Source organism: Mirounga angustirostris, unplaced genomic scaffold (genome assembly GCF_029215605.1).
Source record: "Mirounga angustirostris isolate CCGP_5_RB_7025 unplaced genomic scaffold, mMirAng1.0.hap1 SCAF_2, whole genome shotgun sequence".
Classification (NCBI taxonomy): Eukaryota; Metazoa; Chordata; class Mammalia; order Carnivora; family Phocidae; genus Mirounga; species Mirounga angustirostris.
In genome coordinates, this window is record NW_026991710.1 from 158,368,891 (window position 1) to 158,387,679 (window position 18,789).

The 18,789-nt window shown below is 47.6% G+C and overlaps 1 protein-coding gene across 2 annotated transcripts; it reads right to left on the reverse strand.

Moving 5' to 3' along the window:
• Positions 1–4,410: 4,410 nt before the first annotated feature.
• CHMP7 (charged multivesicular body protein 7) lies at positions 4,411–16,657 on the reverse strand. Of its 2 annotated transcripts, XM_045880022.2 has the most exons (10): positions 16,274–16,656; positions 14,394–14,565; positions 8,132–8,317; positions 7,861–7,994; positions 6,961–7,009; positions 6,598–6,717; positions 6,216–6,314; positions 5,920–5,980; positions 5,274–5,453; positions 4,411–5,042 (listed from the first exon to the last, which is right to left on the reverse strand). In XM_045880022.2, exons 1-10 carry the CDS (start codon positions 16,570–16,572, stop codon positions 4,990–4,992), a joined length of 1,353 nt encoding a protein of 450 aa, XP_045735978.1. In that variant the 5' UTR covers positions 16,573–16,656; the 3' UTR covers positions 4,411–4,989. The 2 variants fall into 2 exon arrangements, with proteins under 2 accessions (XP_045735978.1, XP_064441460.1); XM_064585390.1 differs by lacking the exon at positions 5,920–5,980 and having other exon boundaries at positions 4,519–5,042; positions 16,274–16,657.
• Between the last annotated feature and the right edge of the window lie 2,132 nt (positions 16,658–18,789).

Genomic DNA, 18,789 nt, shown 5'->3' on the forward strand with positions numbered 1-18,789 from the left:
CTTCACAGGTGGTGAGCCCTGATACCCCAAACTCTGGGTCCAGGTCTGCTTCTGGAGAATCCAGTCTGCAACACATAGTGTCTGGTAGACAGTAAGTACCCAATAAATGTCAGCTATTGCTTTTTGTTATTGTTGTTGCATTAAAATAGGAGCTAGAGTCTAAGATTGGACATTCTGTTCCTGAGGCATCCAACCCCTGCTTTGCAGATGCTTAGTGCTGTACTAATCATCCTTCATCATGCTAACATCATGGAATTACTCTTTGTTATAGACTGAATGTTTGTGTCCTTTCCAAAATTCCTATGTTGGAATCCTAATATACTGGTACTACGAGGTGGGGCCTTTGGCAGGTAATCAGGTCATAAGGGTAGAGCCCTCATGAATGGGATTAGTGCCCTTATAAAAATGAGACACCAGACAGCTCCCCTGCCCTCTTTCCACCAAGTGAGGATATAAGAAAGAAGGTGGCTATCTGCAGCCAAAAGAGGGCCCTCAACAGAACCAGACCGTTTCAGGCACTCTGATCTTGGTCTTCCAGCTTCCAGAACTGCAAGATAATTTTTGTCGTTTCTAAACCATCTGGTCTGTGGTATGCTGTTATGGCAGTCTGAACTAAGATCCTCTTCTTTAAGTACCTGCAGGGCAGGGAACCCATCTAAAACTTCCTTCTTTCCTCCACTGATTTGTTAGCTCACACCTACTAGGCACACCATGTGAATCTGTTGATTAATTTTTAACTTTCCTGGGTTAAGGACTTCAGCATGATTTTTTTTTAAAGATTTTTATTTATTTATTAGAGAGAGACACAGGGAGAGAGGGAACACAAGCAGGGGGAGTGGGAGAGGGAGAGGGAGAGGGAGAAGCAGGCTTCCTACCGGGCAGGGAGCCTGATGGGGAGCTCGATCCCAGAACACTGGGATCATGACCTGAGCCAAAGGCAGACACCCAGGTGCCCCGCATGATATTTTTGAATAGCTAGATTTTACTCTTCCCACATGTATAAGGAAGTTTCTAGGCTACCTCATAATGTGATAACCCAGGAAGCCAGCCTACATTCATTATACCGTTCATAGGGATAGAAATCCACTAGCTGAGATTCCATCCACACTGCAGTTCACTGGGTGCTTTTGGGGGTACCAAGTCATCTAATCACACCATTGGTTATCTTGCAAGGATTCTGAGTCTGGCTCCTTTAGAAAGTGCTGTGTAGCCCATGGCTGGGATTTGTTTTTGGTACAGATGATGTTTTTTGCTACAGAATACAAGTCAAAAGAGTTACCTTCATGGTTAATATCAGCAAAGGAACAATGCCAAGACTGTCCTTGAGTTCCCTAAAAATTGGACACTGGCCAGCTGGTATCTCTTGAGAGGGGATTTTCAATCCCTAGACGTCTCTGTCATCGTAGCACTGAGAACTGAAGGAAGCTCGTCTGCCAGCCCAAAGCGCTAACACACACCACCCACCAGCCGCAGGAAGGGCTTTTGGAGTTACATTGTTTTTGAAAGTCTGTTTTAAGGGTAGCCTGTTCTATAAAATTAAAAAAAAAAAAAAAAAAAAAGAGTAGTCTGTTCTAATGGAGAGAATACTGAGTTGGAAGCCTAAATTCCCCGGCCAGCTCTGTGACCCTGGGCAGGTCACCTACGCTTCAGTGTCCTCATCTGTAAAATGGAGGCTTTGCCTCCACTTGCCGGGGCTCTGGCTCTCCTCCTGTCCGAGGGGTCTGTGACGATGTGTTGTTTCTGTGCAGGAGGACGGGAACCACACTTTCCCCAAAGAGGCACTGCAGCTTGAATAAAAATGAGATGGTGGCGGTAAGAATGAGAGATTGGCGGGGAAAACAAAATCCCTCAAAAGCTAAGAAGGTTGTCAAACTCACGCACAAACCTCAAAGCCAAGCTTTGGTTGGATTCCTTGTGAGTCAGTAGCTTTCCCAGTTGCCTCAGCTTTCTTACAGCTTTGTTGTTCTTTCTCTTTTCAGATTGTCTTGATGACATTTCCAGCACATGAACCAGAATATCGTCACCTCTTCGGGGGGCAGGGGACGGGGCTGGCTGCTCAGCCTTGGACTCTCAGCCCTTCAGGCAGTGATGAGTCATCCCTCTGACAATAGGTGTCTGATTGGAGAGCCTACCCAGCTCCCGGGTGCTTGCCCCCCTTCCTTCCACCTCCCCAAATGGGTAGTGTGTCCCCTCTTCCCACATCTGCTCTCTGCACACTGACACACTGTCCCCTGGCAGGCAGTGATTGCGGACTCTCCAGCCACTTTTCCAGGCTCGTCACAAGGCAGCCGGGTGTTCAGGAGTAAGGAGAGGCAGACCACATGCAGGGAGACTAAGACAGTCAGAATCTCAGGAGTCCTCTTGTCTGTCTGCTTCACTTTGCAGATGAGAAATGAGAGGCCTGCAGGCCCAGAGCCATACAACTCATTAGTGGCTGAGGCAAGAACGGGAGCTAGGTTTCCTGCGCTCAGGACCAGTCACTCTCTGATTCGTATTTTCTTTCCCTACTTGTTCCTAGCAGAATGATGGATAGACATTTTAACACTTAGACTGCTTTACAAGACTTTGAACACCCAAGAAAATACTCAAGGGAAATGAAAGCTTGGGATGTCATCTCTTCAGTGAAGCCCTCCACCTTCAGGTATTTATCCTGGGAACTTCCTTAGCTCTTTATCTGTACCCTGAAGGGTACTCCCACTTTTAACAGGGCAGTATGCGAGCCTGATTCATCTGGGCCCGATATAGCTCCACACATTAAGAAAATTCACCAGTTCCCTTAATAAACCAAGCCCATTCCTTCAAGAGGAGAGAATCCTGACACAGGACTCAGGCCCCCATGGAGATCACGTGCAGAAATGCACCCAGCACTAGCCAACGGCTCCTTGTTCTCTCTGAGCCTACCCAGACTCAACATTCTCTCGTTTCTTCCAGCACAGCAAGGGACCAGGCTAAAACATTTCAACGAGGACTCCTCAGCAGCTCCAACCAGTGAGAAATAAAAAGTAACATGAGACCAGGTAAGAAGAGATGCACAAAGTTCAGGTCATTCGGTTTGACCCCTATGACACGCCTTCCTCAGAGCACTTGGCCTGTTTCACGGGGTTCAGTGTCCAAGCTGTTTCTGCTCTGGGCTCGTTGACTCCCCTAGAGCTGCAAACCCAGTGCTACGGCAGACCTTCCAGCCTGTTCCGAGCTCTGTACCCAGCCTCCCCGCCCGCCATTGCAAACACCGGGCACGTAGCAGGCGCTGAGTGAACACCGAGCCAGCACTGAGCCGGACTAAACTATGGTACGGTCACATAGGCAGAGGGATTGAGAGAGAACAGGCCATGGGAAATAATCAACAAGATGACGGCACCCTCCTCGAACCCAGGCCCTTCAAAGAACGCCTCCTCGCCCGGAACAGGAAGGGCGTCGGTGTGAGAGCGAGTGGTTGGCAGCGCCCAGCTCGGCACTCACACTCTGCAACTCCTTCGTCCTCCCGCGGCCATCAGCCAAAGACCTGGAGTGTGTCTGTGCCGCCGGCGCGAGTGGGTTGGCATGAGGGCGCAAGAAACTCTGTATAACCTAAGAAGAGACAAGGACAGGCACTCGGATTTTTTCTTTTAATTATTTACCAGATAAAAAAGAAAAAATAGTGATTGTTTCTCTTCACCCCCAACATTTCAGTTTACCGAGGTCAAGTAGGAGAGAAATTGAACAGTAATTCGTGCTCCTGGCCTGGAGCAAATTCTTTCCCTTGGCTCTGCAGCACTTCGAGGAGGGACAGGGCAAAGGGCTCCAGGCAGAAAGACTTGTACTGTGGCAGCAGAGTGGCAGTGGGCTGTCCTCCTTTCTTCTCCCTGTTGCCAGAACATTCAGACCCTCCTGTCTGCCCTCTGCCCGCCCCCCCGCGTACCATCCTCCCCAGGCGACGGACAGGGCGTCAGGAGGCAGGCCAGGTGTGGTGCGGGACGGGGGAAGCACACGGCAGACATGGCGGAAGGCCACAATCTTCTGCTTCTATTGCACATCCTGGCTCAGATCCCCTGCCCTGAGCAATGGGCTACAAAGTGAAATGCTTCTGAAGTTCAAACCAAGAACCTGTTGTTGTGTGCCAGGCTCAAGAAGGGGAGGTCTGTGGTTGTGTGGCTTGTTCTGATACACATATTTAAGTTATATGTTAAGTTATTCCATGATGGGGGCAAGGCAAATATTGTGCCTTGTTAACAAAAATCTGGAGTTTGGACTCCCGGGGCCCTACAGTCACCTGGGCTTCTCCCCCTCAAGTTCAGAAGACTCAGAATAACTCTCCAGTCCGCAGATCTTCTGCGTAAGATGGAAGAGGCAGCAGCGTCCACCAACTACACAAGCCCCCTGACCAGCTGTTGTGACTCTGACACTCAGGGGTGACCTCTTTTTCTGAACACCTGGAGAATCTGGCCAGTGACCCCACAGAACAACCTTTCACACTGTACATTCCTCCATAACATGGCAGCTGTTTGATTCTCCTTCCTTGAGTTACCAACGAAAACAGAGTAGGACTGGAACAAGTTGTTTACTTGACCTTACAGACAGAATAAAGTCCTCGGGAAAAAGCAGTGGGGTGGGGAGAAGGGAATGGTTTTGATTTGGCAAAGCTGCAACTCTTTCACCTTCATTGGCTGGAACAAAGCTGGCGGGTGAAGACAAACCTAACTGAGCCAATGGCAAGAACTGCAGGCTATGAGAGACGACAGGTCAAACACGGAACCGTATAAATTGTGGCACTATAAAGATGAGAAGGCAGGTCCATGACACCAGCTGGGAGCACGCCTTGCGAGCACGCTCCCAGAAATGACATCTGTCCTGTGGTGAGTGGTAGCATCCAAGATAAATCAGAGTAGCTCTCCTTCCTCCTCTTCCCAACAAATTCTGAGAGTTTCTCATTTAAATAACTATGTACACACACACACAAGCCTGGTCTCTCTTTTACACGAGGGTCCTTCACTTGAGGGTCCTAGAATGGCTTTAGAGAGTCGGTTCCAATTGCCTTTTTGGAGATTTACTGCTTGGGACCAAACCTGTAAGGAGAAGAAATGACTGAATTCCACAGCAGGCAGACCTTTAGGATGAAAAGCATCCCAGTGTTTAAGGGGTCGAGTCTTCACATAAATAATGAGCCCGCAACTCCCTCACGGGGTTAGTACCCTGGCAAATTGAGTACTGGGGCTGGAACTCACCAACCCTATGTGGGCTACTGTCAACCAGAGGGCCCCATGCCCACCGGCAACCCTGGGAGTATAGCTCCATACCTCCCTCTGATAAGGACAGTTTCTCAAGTTCAGCTTCAAGTTCAGCGTCTGAGATCCTAGGGTTAGGCACACTGTTGGTATAAAATGTCTCAGGGGGGTTTTCAGGCAGATCCAAAGGTTCTTTGGTGGTATCCCGAAGAAGGATGTCCAGTTCCTTCTCCAGTTCCTCACTGTCAAAATCTGGAAAGAAAAGATGGCATGAGGACATATGAAGTCCAGGGAGCAAATGCATTCATGAGTCAAGGATGGAGGACGGCATAACTCAGCTCAGCTTTATAAAAGATGTCCAGGCCTCCTTGTAGGTCAGAAAAATCATATGAGTCGGGAGGCAGAGGGCATCTCCAAGCAAATACTCTTTTCCCACACACAGAGCTAGGTCATCATGGGGATATATTCTGCTAACACCACAGAACTGACCCTGCTTCCCCTTGCCCTTAAAGGAAGATCTTCCAGTCGGAAGTCTAGTGAGTCAAGGTCGCTACAGCCCAGAGAGGTTAATGGTACAGTCTACCAAGGGGGGTGAGCCCCAGAAAGGAGAGCCCTGCCTGCACCAGGAGAAGTAGATCTATGATCCAACCCATCACAGCACAAGGAAGGGAAGGCCTCTTAGGAAGGAAGGATGAAAAGAACTGTCTTGTCAACTCACCTAAGCCATTGGTCACCCCGCTAGCCAGAGTCTGAGAAACTTCATCCTGGGTGTCACACAGCTGTAAGAGAAAAGCACAAGGTCCTGAACGCGGAGTGGCACCTCTGGGAGTCTTGGCCTTTCGGGCTCAATGTTCAGGGTTACCAAGTCATGCTGCCCTGTCTGAGAATCAAGACAATCTTCCTCAAGTGCCCAAGGGAAAGAGTCCAGTTTGGGGAAAGAGGAAGCGCTGCAAAGTCACACCTGCCCTTAGTAACTTCCTTCTGTAGCTCTTCCTCCCTGGCCCCTTCCTGTACCTCTTGGATCTGATCCACAAGGCTCTCTGCCTTCTCCACTGTGACATCCTTCATGGAGAGTTTTAGTGCTCCTACCCCGGCCTGATAAGCATTGAAAACCTAAAAAGAAAGCAGAGTTATCAGTGCAAATGAAGAACACTGGGCAAAATACATACCAATATCGTGTCATCTCCGAACGATAACTCTGGGGTTTTTTTAACCACCCGCACTTGATTCATCCCATGTTCACCGAGGCCAAAACTTCCCAACAGGAGAAGCAAACTCCCAACCCGATCTTGAAAAAAACCCAAGCCTCCTCCAAACAGCATAGCCACAGTGCAGGGACTGAGGAGTGTATGCCGGTGAGACGGCCCAGATACTGGAGCAGAGGGGCGGTGGCTACCATCTGGTCTGTCTGCGAGGCATAGATCCGGTCCAGGATGCCTTGAACAGTGTCCAGTTTGGCATGCAGGGCCTCGATGCGCTTCTCTGTCCGTTGCTTGGCCTTGAGAGACCTCAGTGCCTAGGGGCGCATGGAGACTTGGTCAGGTGGGCCAGAGGGCCAGAGGAAGCAAGGCTTTCTCAGTGGTAAGACCACCCCAGGCCTCCTCCTCTTCTCTCATTTGTAAAGCAAGTTGTGGTACCCGGACCACCTGCAGACGTTTCCCCTCGTGCCCCAAGCTCTCCTCTGAACCGCTGGGGCACCACCACCCACTGCCAGCCCAAGGCACAGGTACACAACTGGAGGGGAAGAGGGAAAACTCACCAGCTGCTTCTTTCCTGCTCGGCATGCCCGGCGGGCTTCTTCTTTACACCTACCAAACACAGGGGACAGATCAAGATGACTGTGGCGCAGGACGGCAGTGTCCTGAATAGTCCCCGAGAGTCCCACTTAATTAAGGTACTTTCAAATCTGAAAATCAAATCAATTCTACCCAATGGCCAGAAAAACGATGCCCAAGAGCCCACTGGCAAACTCCCGCAGCAAGCTGAGATATAAACTTGAACATATGCACGCGACAAAGGCAAACCGGCCAAGGATAAGCTGTTTCAGCCTCCAGGGAAGGAGAACATGCCAACAAGGCACCTTAACAACACAGTCCCATTTCAGGAGCCACGAGAGAAGGAATCAATTCTTAACACCAACAGTGGCCTTGGACGTATTCCCTGGCTTTCCCACAATGTTGGGTCTCTCTCACTGTAAGGAGTGGGCATTTTAATTCAATGTCCATATACCCTATGTTTCGGAGAAGCGTTCATGTACCTTTAGCAGGGATATCCTCACCATCTAAGGGGAAGAGCAGGAATCCCTCAGAAAGAGCCTGGAAGGCAGAACTTGCCTTGTTCACTACGGTATTCCTAACTCCCTAAGACAAGGCCTGGCTCGACAAACACTGGTTAAAAGGATACTGGCACGGAGGAGGATAAACATAATGCTAACAGATGTAATCTTGGGGGGAAGAATTAAAATTCATTTTTTTTCCCTTTGTGATAGTCTTGTTTTTGCAAGATTGCTGCACTGAGCAGTTAGTACTCTGTAATTAGGAAGATTAAAAAAAAAAACACCTTTTTTTTTTTTGAAGGGAGCCCACAGGCACCAATGCTTTGCTGCTGTGAGGGCCAGCCAGGGTGGGGGTTAGAGGGTGCTCAGCTCAGGGGTAGTTACCTCTCTGCTTCCTGGGACAAGGACTCCACTTTGCGCGAGAGCAGCTGTTCACTCTGCATCAGCTGGTATACCCCAACATCTACGTCGTTGACAGGAGAGACCTTGGCATGTGGCCCTCGGGCAAACTTCACAATCTGAGGGACAGGGACAAATTACTGGGGCCCCTACCACAAATGCTGAGAAATCCCCAGGCAGGAATGCCCGCAGGCATGTCAGTATGCACTTAATAAGCCATCGGGGAGCCAGTGAATGAACAGCTGGACTTCCGTACCTTTTCCCCATTCTGCTCGAGAACTGTGACTCTCTTCTCTTTCTGCAGCTGCAGCAACACCAAGTAGAAGGTCCTCTCGTCTGGACAGGAGCCCGCACAGAGGGTGCTCAGCTCTGACAGGGCCACCACAGGATGGGAGGAGAGAGGGGAGTTCTGATACAGACGATACACCTCCTCAGCCTTCTCCTGCAGGGGAGGCAAATGTGCTTACACGCCTGGCCACTGCCCACGGAGCCCCGTGCGCCCTGACCCTATGTTTCCAAACCAGGATCATGCAAGACAAGGGCAGGGAGCACTGGCCCTGCCACCCCTAACGTAGCAGCTTTGGAAAAGGAAAAAGAAACTTGAACTTTTTCTAGAACTTTCTAGGTTTCTTCTCTAAACCTCAGAGGGAAGTCTGGTGTATACAGATGAAAGGAGGTAGATGATATGTGTATCGGGAGCCAGCTCCGTGCTTGCATGTCCATGTGGGACTTTATGTTTCTGGGTCTCCCAGCCCAGGGGAAGGAGGAGGAGCCCAAGGTGGGGTGGTGGCACAGCCATGACCGAGAGTTGAGGCCTGGTTTTCAGCTCTGCCTATGTGGCCCCGGACCAGTCAGTCTCACCGGTCCTCAGCATCCCTCTCACAAACTGAAGAAGGTGGAGGAGATGACATCCAAATTTCCTTCCAATGCTGGTCTCTCCATTTTTATGCCAACTGGCGATAATGCAAACAAGAACATTACTGAGTCTACAAAGAGTCTCAAGAGAGAAGTATGTGACAATGAAGTGGGATAGGGCTTTTGTGAGGAGCCTAATATAAGTTTCAAGAAACAATGCCACTGTGTTCTTCCTACATGGAAATTACTCTCTCAGTCTTCCGCAAATAAGAAATACTTACTGAGGTATGCACAGAGTGCTGTGAAAATCTGCGGAAGGAATAGCCAGGAGTTCAGAGATTGCTTGTGGGGGGGACAATTGGTTGTTGAGCAGAATTCCGAAGGGTTGAGTAAGTTCCTAGATAAATTAAGTGGGAAGAGTATCTCAGGAAGGGGGATGGTCATGAGCAATGGCATAGAGTATGAGTCAATATGGTGTTTACGGATGTGGACAGGAAGGGGAGAGAGAGAGCAGGAGCACTTCTCTCTTATACAAGTTGTAGTATCTTCTTTGCTATCCTTTCCCTGCAGATGGTGGGTAGTCATGGAAGGGAAAGGGCAAGGCTGGATTAACAGAGATCTAGCTAACAAGCGGGAAAGGATGGATTGTAGGAGCTAGGCTTAGAGGCAGGGAGACCATTTATGCAAGAGACTAGTAGGGACTGAACGGGGCAGTGGTGATAGGGACAGGGAAGGGATGGGTTCAAGAAAAATCCAGAAGATAAAACAGGCAGTCCCCAGTAACTGGGCATGGGGTGGAAGGAGAAAGAGGAGTCCAGGATGACTCTTGGGGTCTGGCTTGAGTGGCTAGGTGGAAGTGATGCTATTAATTAACAGCAAAAACACAGAAGGAAAAGCATATTCTATAGGAAAGACAAAACATTCCATTTTGGGCATGTTGTTTGGGATGCCTCAGGTACACCCAAAAAGATACGTACAGCAGATAACTGGATATAAAATCTGGAGCTCAAAGGAGACACCAGGACAGGATATATAACTCTGAAAGTCCTCAAGCATATAGAAGGTAACTCAAATCCCAAGTGTAAACGAGTTACCCAAGGAAACTCAGAGAACAAAGTAATAAGCTGAAGGAAGACCAATGTTTAAGAGATGAAGGAACTCACAAAAGAGACCCAGAGCACCACTTAGGGAGAGCCAAGGAGAACCCACGGTGTAATGACCCTAAAATCAAAGAAATGGAAAATTTTAAGAGGTGAGTGGTCAACAGTGTCAAAGGCAACAGAAGAGTCTAATACAATAGAGATTAAAGTTTTCATTTGATTTATTTGCCTTGTCAGATAATATTACTTACTATGAAACTACTGTAGTAAGAACAGTGTGGTGTCCACACCAACAGATGAATGGTAAACAACATTAATAAACAATGTTGGGTCGCCCAGGTGGCTCAGTTGGTTGAGTGTCTGACTTTTGATTTCTGCTCAGGTCATGATCTCAGGGTCCTGAGATTGAGTACCGCGTCAGGCTCTGCGCTCAGCATGAGTTTCTTTCCCTCTGTCCCTCCCACCATTCGTTGTGGGCTCTCTCTCTCAAAGAGAAAAATAAATCTTTAAAAAAAAAAAAAAAAAGATGCTAAGACAATTGGCTATCTGTTTGGAAAAAAATCGTTTTTCCTTACCAGATATACAAAAACAAATGCCAAATTACTGAAATTTAAATTGAGACAATATTTTTTTAGAAAAGATTATTTATTTATTAATTTTTGAGAGAGAGAAAGAGAGAGAGAGCACAAGCAGGGGGGTGGGGGGAGGGCAGAGGCAGAGGGAGAAGCAGACTCCCTGCTGAGCAGCAGTCCGATGTGGGGCTCGATCCCAGGACCCTGAGATCATGACCTGAGCCAAAGGCAGATGCTTAACCGACTGAGCCACCCAAGTGCCCTGAGAAAATATTTTTTAACATTTTTTTAAAGATTTTATTTATTTGAGAGAAAGATGGAGTGGGGGGAGGGGCAGAAAGACAGAATCTTAAACAGACTCCCCGCAGAGCGTAGAGCCCAACACAGGGCTTAATCTCATGACTCTGAGATCACAACCTGAGTCGAAATCAAGAGTCGGATGCTTAACCAACTGAACCACCCAGGCGCCCATGAGAAAATATTTTAAAAATCTAATTATCCTTGAAGTGGAGGATGCCTTTGTAAGCAAGACCAGAAATTCAGTAGCCATAAAAGAAAATTTTTAGAGATCTGACTATAGAAACATGGAAACTTCTCTATGGTAAAAGACAGTATAAATAAAAATGAAAAGCAAAAAAGAGACCAGAAAACAATATTTACATCCCTAACACTAAATATATATATATATATATCTACCCCTAATACATTAAAAAAAACTCCTAATTCTAAAGGACAAACACTCCAATATAAAAACAAGCAAAAGATATAAACAGGCAATGCAGAGAAGGGGATTTGTAAATGGACAGCAGACAGGGAAAAGGCTGCTCAAATCCCAAATAGGAAGCATCATTTTTGTTCATCATATTGGCAAAATTTCAAAGACTCATGTTATCCAGTGCTGGCAAGGATGTGGGGAGACTGAACACTTTAATGAACGTGTGAATTAGTACAAACTTCTGAAAAGTAATTTGGCAATTTCTGTACATATGCATTTCTAGAAATCTACTCCATAAAAATAAAAATAGAAGTACATAGATGTATACACAAGGCTGTCAAAGAAGTTTTTTTTTTTTTTTTTGTAATAGAGAAATTGGAATGACTTAAACATCCAACTCTGTGGTAACTATTGTTTAAATTGTGGTGTATCTATAGACTATTATGCAGCCATCCGAAAGAATGAAGTAGATCTATATTATGTAGGGGCCTGGAAAAATGCTCATAACATATTGAAGTGTAAAGAAAAAAAGGCAGGTTGCAGACCAATAAGTAAAGTAAGATTCTATTTCTGGAAAAAATGGAGTGTGTGTGCATGCATGTTTTTGTATGTATGTGTACATTCATGTATTTATTCAACAAATGTTTACTGACTCTCTATTATGTAGCAGGCGCTGTTCCCAGAGTCCCAGAGCCAATGGAACTTCTCCTTTCTGGTAAATCAGTAAACAAGCAAATAATATTTTCAGGAAGCAGTAAATGCTAACAACAAAATAAAACAGAAAGCAACATACAACGATGTGGGACAAGGTCCATGAGAAAATACATGAAGACCCGAGCACGCATGTGTGCGCACACACGAACAGAAAGGAACGCACCCAAAGAGATGGAAATGGGATGAACAGAAAGGAAACGTTCGTTTCTTTGTATAGTTATTTTAAATAGCAAAACTTAGGGGCAATTTTTACTTTTTTTGTATTTTTTCAAATAAAATAAAGTTACTGGCTTTGTGTGTCTAGACTTGGGAAAATCAATTTACCTCAGAAGTAGGCTTTATTTTATAAAAATATCCTGATAAGACTCTTCAGTCTCACACAGGGAAACAAGGTTCCATCCCAGGAGAAAACAGTGAAGTCACCATATATTTGAAAGCAGATGTAACGGAATGAGCTTGAGTGTTAAGCGCTCTGTTTTGTGATGTAAACTGGGTCTAGATTGAACAGTACCATGCTGCTGCAGAGAGAGATTTATTTTTCTACTTAAATAAGATTAAACTACCCTGCAGTTAAAAATTATTGTTGGTTCTTGGAAGACCTATGTTATTATTATTATTTGTTAAGATTTTATTTATTTATTTGACACAGAGAGAGAGAGAGCACAAGTAGGCAGAGAGGCAGGCAGAGGGAGAGGGAGAAGCAGGCTCTCTGCTGAGCAGGGAGCCCGATGCGGGGCTCGATCCCTGGACCCTGGGATCATGACCTCAGCCGAAGGCAGCCGCTTAACCGACTGAGCCACCCAGGTGCCCCAAGATCTATGTTATTAATTCCACTTTCACCCCCATCTCTGCCTTTGCTCTCAAAAGACTATGAATCCAAAACCACATCTGTGGGGATAAATGAGTCTACCTCCCTTTGTTTCAGGTTGGAAAACACCTGAAGTAAAAGACTGCAAAGACGAATGGAGCTTGGCCCAGAACCACACAAACCATCCTGTAGTTTCTGCATGGCCTTGGCTACGTCCTGGAGGTCAGGGCACTGGGTGGGAGGATAATCAGGTGGGTGAGGGAGGGGAAAGAGCCCTTCCCTTGAAGCAGACACATGCTGCTCAAATCGTGAGGGACAGGGAGAGATGATAGATTTTGGAGACCTCCACCTCAATCTGAGGTAGAGAGGGTTGGGGGGTCTGTCAAGGTGAAGAGAAACTGGAGCTTCTTTTGGGATAAGGGATGAAGATGCTGAGCTGGCTCCAGCTGTGTGGAAGCCTCTGGGGCTACGCAAAGGTCCTGAGGTTGGGCTTAGTCTGTGAGTTTCAAAAATAAGTACCATCTATGGTATACTCCTGCTACCTGGTGTTCAGTCAATTTTGTAAACAGGTACACACAGAGCAGTTTTGGTGGAGTGGTGGGGTTGAAACAGCTGTGCACTGGGTTAAAGAGCACTGGAAGGTCAGCCAGTGGTAACAACAAAGCTTGGTCCAGAAGGAGAGAAACAGAGCACTAACGAGACAGTGGCCAGGTCCCACAAAGGAGTCATTCTGTGATGGGAAAAACCTGAGAGGATTTAGAGGCTGAGGAAGGAAAGCACCAAGCGAGGGAGATGGAATATATAGATCAGGAGGGACTGATGGGACAAGGGGACAGCAGGGTAGAGACAGACTCAAGAGCCCATGTGGAAAAGAAGACAGACTCCTCATCCTCCGACCCTGGGGAGAAATAAAGGCTCAGAAAGAAGATGTTAAACTGGATGTAGAAGGACAGACAACTAAAGGCTTGACTTAGATGATTCTACCTTCTCAATGAAATGTCAGCAGTCATGGAGGTGGTGTATGGAAGGCATGTGTGAGGGAGCTGGGAAAGGACAAGAAACTGGGCTGAGGAATGGCTCTGAGGGCCCTCCTAGAACTGGGCACCATGAAAGGGACCCCAGTCTTGGTGACAGGGTGATTTTCTCTAGCAGGGATGGCAGACTATGGGACTGGTCTATGGCAGTGGATGTGCTGGTGTCTCGGGTGGCCCGAGGGAGCTGCGAAGAAGCTGGGTGCATGCTCTAGGCTGGCTAGGGAAGGCAGGCCAAGAGGAAGCTGACCGACCAGGACAGCATGAAGGGACCAAGGGCCTGGTGGCCTCTTCAGTGGAACTAAGACCATCAGTGAGCTAGAAGGGGAGAGGGTTACAGTCACAGAGGAGGAAATCTGAACCTGGTCTGCTGATTTAAGAGAAGGCAAAGCTGAAGTCACAAGGTCCTCAGAAATCCTGAGAAATTCTTACCAGTAAACTACAGAAGGCAAAGAATTTTCTAAACTTTAGCTTATCACTAATATCTACAACTACAAAAAGTAATCAACTGTATGTTATAGACAATTCCAAGACAGAGGATCACCTTTGAAATGTATAATCCAACTAACAACTAAATAATGCTACAAAAGGTCAGATAAACTCAGTTATCAACTCTGTCACCATGCAGAAAAGACGTTCTTTGTCTAAGGATACACCCAGGAACGTGGAGGACCCCGTCATCACCACAGATGAGAGCCAGACCTTGCCCTTCCGACTACCCACCTTAAGCAGCTCCACAGCTACGAGCACCTCCTCGGCAGGAACTTTATTATCCCCTAGCATGTTGGAAAGAGTCCACTTGAGGGGCTTCAGCAGGAAGACTCCAACCCCCCAGGAGATCCAGCTGCTGTCTACACTGGCCATGAAGTCTGACTCCCGCTGCAGCTCCCCTCGACTGCAGGCAAAGAAAGAGAAAGGCATATAGTAGGCTTAATGCAGTGTCCCATTCCAGTCCCCACCTTCCCCCAAGTGACAAATTTCATCATCATCATCATTAACACCATTTCTTAGGTACCTACTCTGTGCCAGCTCCTACGAGCAGCACTGTTTATGCTCCAGCTGAAAGCCTCACGACAACTCTGTGAGATGGACGTTGTTGGTGGTGAATGAGAAAATTGAAGGACTGAGGTGAGCGAGGCCAAATCTAAACTATAACTTGGCTCCAAAATGCAAGCTCTCCACTAAGGCTGCAAAGCCTACCTTGAGACTTCCTTTTACAAATGAAGCTCAACATGATAAAATGAAAATAACAATAATGGGTCACTGTTAATGCAAGACCTAAGGAAATACACAAAGATGGTCAGAGAAAAGGTTTTCTGCTATTCCTAAGCTAGGGTGGAGATAGGACATAAACACTTTTATGGTACTGGTAAGAAGCAGCTACGCTTACTGAATGCCCACCATGGACCAATCACTGTGCTAAGGGCTATGTAAAGAATATGTTTCAAATCCTCATGATAAACCTAAGGACAATTATCATCATCATTTTATAGTTGGTCAAACTGAAGCTTAAAGAGGGGCATGTAATTTAGCAAGTGGCAGTGCCAGGATTTGAACCCAGACCATTTGGCCTTCAACTTGGTGCAGTACACTTTCTCAGAAACAGTAACTTTCAGAAATGGCTGGTCCCATCAGTGTCAACCAATGGAAAGGTACTGGGGAGAAGGGAGCCCTCTTAATCAGGAAGAGCAGCAAACTCAAAGCAACACATCAAAGTTGACTTTTTGCATTCACTGAAGGACGTACTATGCTAGCTAGGCTCCTCTCAGCATATGTACAATGTGATCTGCAAATGCTTTAGAATCAGGAGACTAGGGGGTCCAGTCCTGGCATTACCTCTTACTAGCTGTGTTACCTTGAGTAAGTTGCTTGATCTCAGTCTCAGTCCCCTCCTGTGTCTGCTGAGGATAATTCTATCAACTCTCCCTCAGGACTGCTGAGGAGGTCAGATGAATGGTGTATGCAAAGTACCTGCATACTATTAAGTGCGGTACATCTATTAAATAGATATCCATGCTACCGCCTCAGGTATCTCCAAAACCCTGCAGCTGTCACACAAGTAACACCTACAGAACCTTCTCAGAGCACCAAGGTACCCAGTAAAGCCCTCAACCTGCTTCATGTCCTCTGCTTCAACCAGCCTGTGGCAAGGACAAGCCAAGACAGGCCAGACATAGGACCTGCGCTGGGGGCTGCTGGCAAGATCCTCACAGGCCTCTCCCCCACGACTGCCGTCTTCTTAGTCCTGACCTTCCTTAGTTCGATAAATCCCATCTCGCAGACCTTCTGTGCCAGGGTAATTCAAATTTGGAAGCCCCCACGAAATAACTACACAACGGGATTCCAAGCCAGACAAGTCATTGTCACCTCTGCCAGGCGGGTTTCTCCTCCCACCGTCTGAATCTAATCTAATCGGACAATCCTGGCCCCCCAATTTGCCCGATGCCCCGTCTCCCTCTCCCTCCACACCCCTAACCCAGCCTCCTTCTTGTCCTCTTGTGCGTACTGAACAAACACAGATCCGCTCCTGCGGTCCAGACCCTGGGCTGGGCGCGGTACCCTCAGGGAGCCACCCCCGCCCCCTGGCCCGGGCCCGCCCTCACCGTAGTAGGTCCTGCAGCACGGTGGCCAGCCCCAGGGGGACACTGCCCTTGCGCTGAAAGGCCTCCTGCAAGTCCCGCAGACGCAGGCGCACCACCCCCTGGCGGCGGCTGTGGCTCAGCACCAACGGAGCCCAGAAGCCCATCTTGCTGTCCCAGTCGGTGCTGTTCACCTCGCGACTCCTTTTGAAGGCGGAGAACAGGAAAGACATGCGTTCCTCATCCTCCTCCCACTCGGGGGGCAGTAGGCCCGCCGGGTCTCCCCCGGCCGGGGCCTCGGCCTCCCGCTCCGGGGACCACATCGGAACCCCTGCCCCGCCAAGGCTCCGAACACAAGCCCGGCCCTGGTTCCCTTCCGCCCTAGTTCCCTCCCGGCTTCCGTTCCTTGACCACCTCCTCCTCTGTCATTACGTCATCGCCACCCCAGCGTGAAATAAGTCTCGCGCCTTCTAAGCGCATGCCTTTCTCCGCCCTCCCTGCGCCAGGAGGCGGGATGATGACCCTATTTTCTGAGAGACTCAAAGCGCTTGCGCCGACACCTCCTCCCGCAGTCTTTGTGCGGCAAGAGGGGCTTCGCGCGTGCGCGGTGGGTAGGTGAACGTCCCGCCCCCTCAAGGATCATAGAGTTTGGCGGCGCATTATAGAGAGGCTAATGCTTATGCACCTCAATTGTGGAGGTTTCCGAGGGTGGGACTGTAGAGTCCCGCTAAGGGGCGCCAGAGGCGCCAGGATCGCTGGTGAATTACTGCACGGCTCCTCCGACAGCCTCTACTTCAGACCCTTAAACTTCCAAGATAGCTTCCTTTTACGGTAATGTCAGCGGATAAACGACCGTCGGCCACTCAAGCTCTGTGACAGTGAACACACTACTTTTGAAAGATATATAAGCTTCTACTGTTCTTGCTTCTCACCTTCATCCCTGGAGTGCCGCTCGTTTCCTTCTCAGTGTCAGTATCCTGCTGATCCTCAAGATGGAGCTCAATTCTAATCTTCGTTGAAACCTTCCCCAGCTGTCCTGACTCACCGTTGATCTTTCCTGCACTGCACAGTTAGCATTTACTATTCTGTATCCTGTTCCCTAGTTCCCTCAGGGCAGGTGCAATGGCTTAAATATGATGCTATGATACATGGTGGTGCTGAAGAAAGAGTTCATAAACTGAAAGGTGTACAGCTTGACCTTTGTTTGCCCTTCTAATAACTTAGAATCTTGTTAGAATGAATGAGAACTCACATATATAAGATTCTTACAAAAAATCTTTTTGGCAATGAACATGTCCAGTGTGTTAAGAATAAATTGGTTTTCTTTTAGCTGAACGATTTAAAACATGAAAGGAGTTTCTTGTTTAATGGAACTGGGTAACAATCGCCAGAGTTGAGTATGAATCTGGCCTCTGCCACTCGCTGGCTGTATGACCTCGGCCAAGTAGCTAAACTTTGTATTTGAAGGAAATGTTATGATGTATGTAAAATACCTAGCACATAGTCAAGGGCCAAGAAAGAATTCTTGAGAGGTCATTGGTGCAAAAACGTGGTTTAATTAAAGCACAGGGACAGGATCCATTGGCAGAAAGAGCTGCGCTGGGGTCATAAAGAGTGGCCAATTATATACTCGCAAATTGGGAAGGGGCTTAGGGACAGAACAAACCTCCAAGGTATTTTGGGAACAAGGTTTCTAGGGCCCTGAGGGGGCTAGCTATTGTTAGGAAAGGTCTTTATTGTTGTTTAGTAAACACTCAGTCATGAGACCCTTCAGATGTATATCAGGGGGCCATATGTTTGGAGGGGGGAGGGGTTAGAGATAAAGGGAGCTTCCAAAGGAATTTTTGTATGTTAAAGTACACCTACAGGGTCCTGGGGGTCCAGCTAAGATTGAATTTTGCTCTTAGCAAAGTGTCAACATTGAGGCAGTTGAGTCCTTAGAGGAATGTCACTCTGGCCTGTTTCAATTACCAATAATCGCACCTCGGGTAAACCTCATTGGCTAGATACTGCCACTGCGCAAGGACTTGTCAACGGCTGTCAATAGTAAGGAACTTTAATCATTTTTCTTCTGCCTTTGTTTCCCACATCATTCTCGCCGAGTGGCAGAATGTTTAGTAGTGGGAACTCAGTTGTAAGGAAGAATTTTAATAAGCATTTTGAAGGATAAGAAGGGATATGATTGGCTATATAAATGAATGTGTCAACTGATACTGATGTATTGCATTCCTTCAAGCATTTTCAGGTCAGTATTCCATTTGATACTTACGACAACTGACAAAAAGTCTCTCCTTGACCACACTCCAGATATGTTTCTCTGAACCCTCTTCTTGACTAGGCCTGTCAACGTTGGCTTATAAGGACCTGAACAAATGCTACCATAGTTTCTAACAGCTCAAGACCACATCTCTAGGATGACCTTAGGCCCCCTTAAAGTGCTGCCCCAGAAAACTCAAGGTTGTGAAAAAATTTTACTTTCTGTTCCAGCCAACATCTGAAGATGGGGCCCCTGTCTCCCAGACTCTGTGGGTGAGGAAGAC

Coding starts and splice junctions, on each gene's coding strand:
- CHMP7 (XM_064585390.1), bottom strand. CDS start 16,572: ATGTGGTCCCCGGAGCGGGAGGCCGAGGCCCCGGCCGGGGGAGACCCG. Junction 8,318..14,393: donor TAGCTGTGGAGCTGCTTAAG/GTGGGTAGTCGG, acceptor CCTCCCCTGCAG/GAGAAGGCTGAGGAGGTGTA. Junction 5,454..6,215: donor TTGTGGATCAGATCCAAGAG/GTACAGGAAGGG, acceptor TTTTCTTTCCAG/ATTTTGACAGTGAGGAACTG.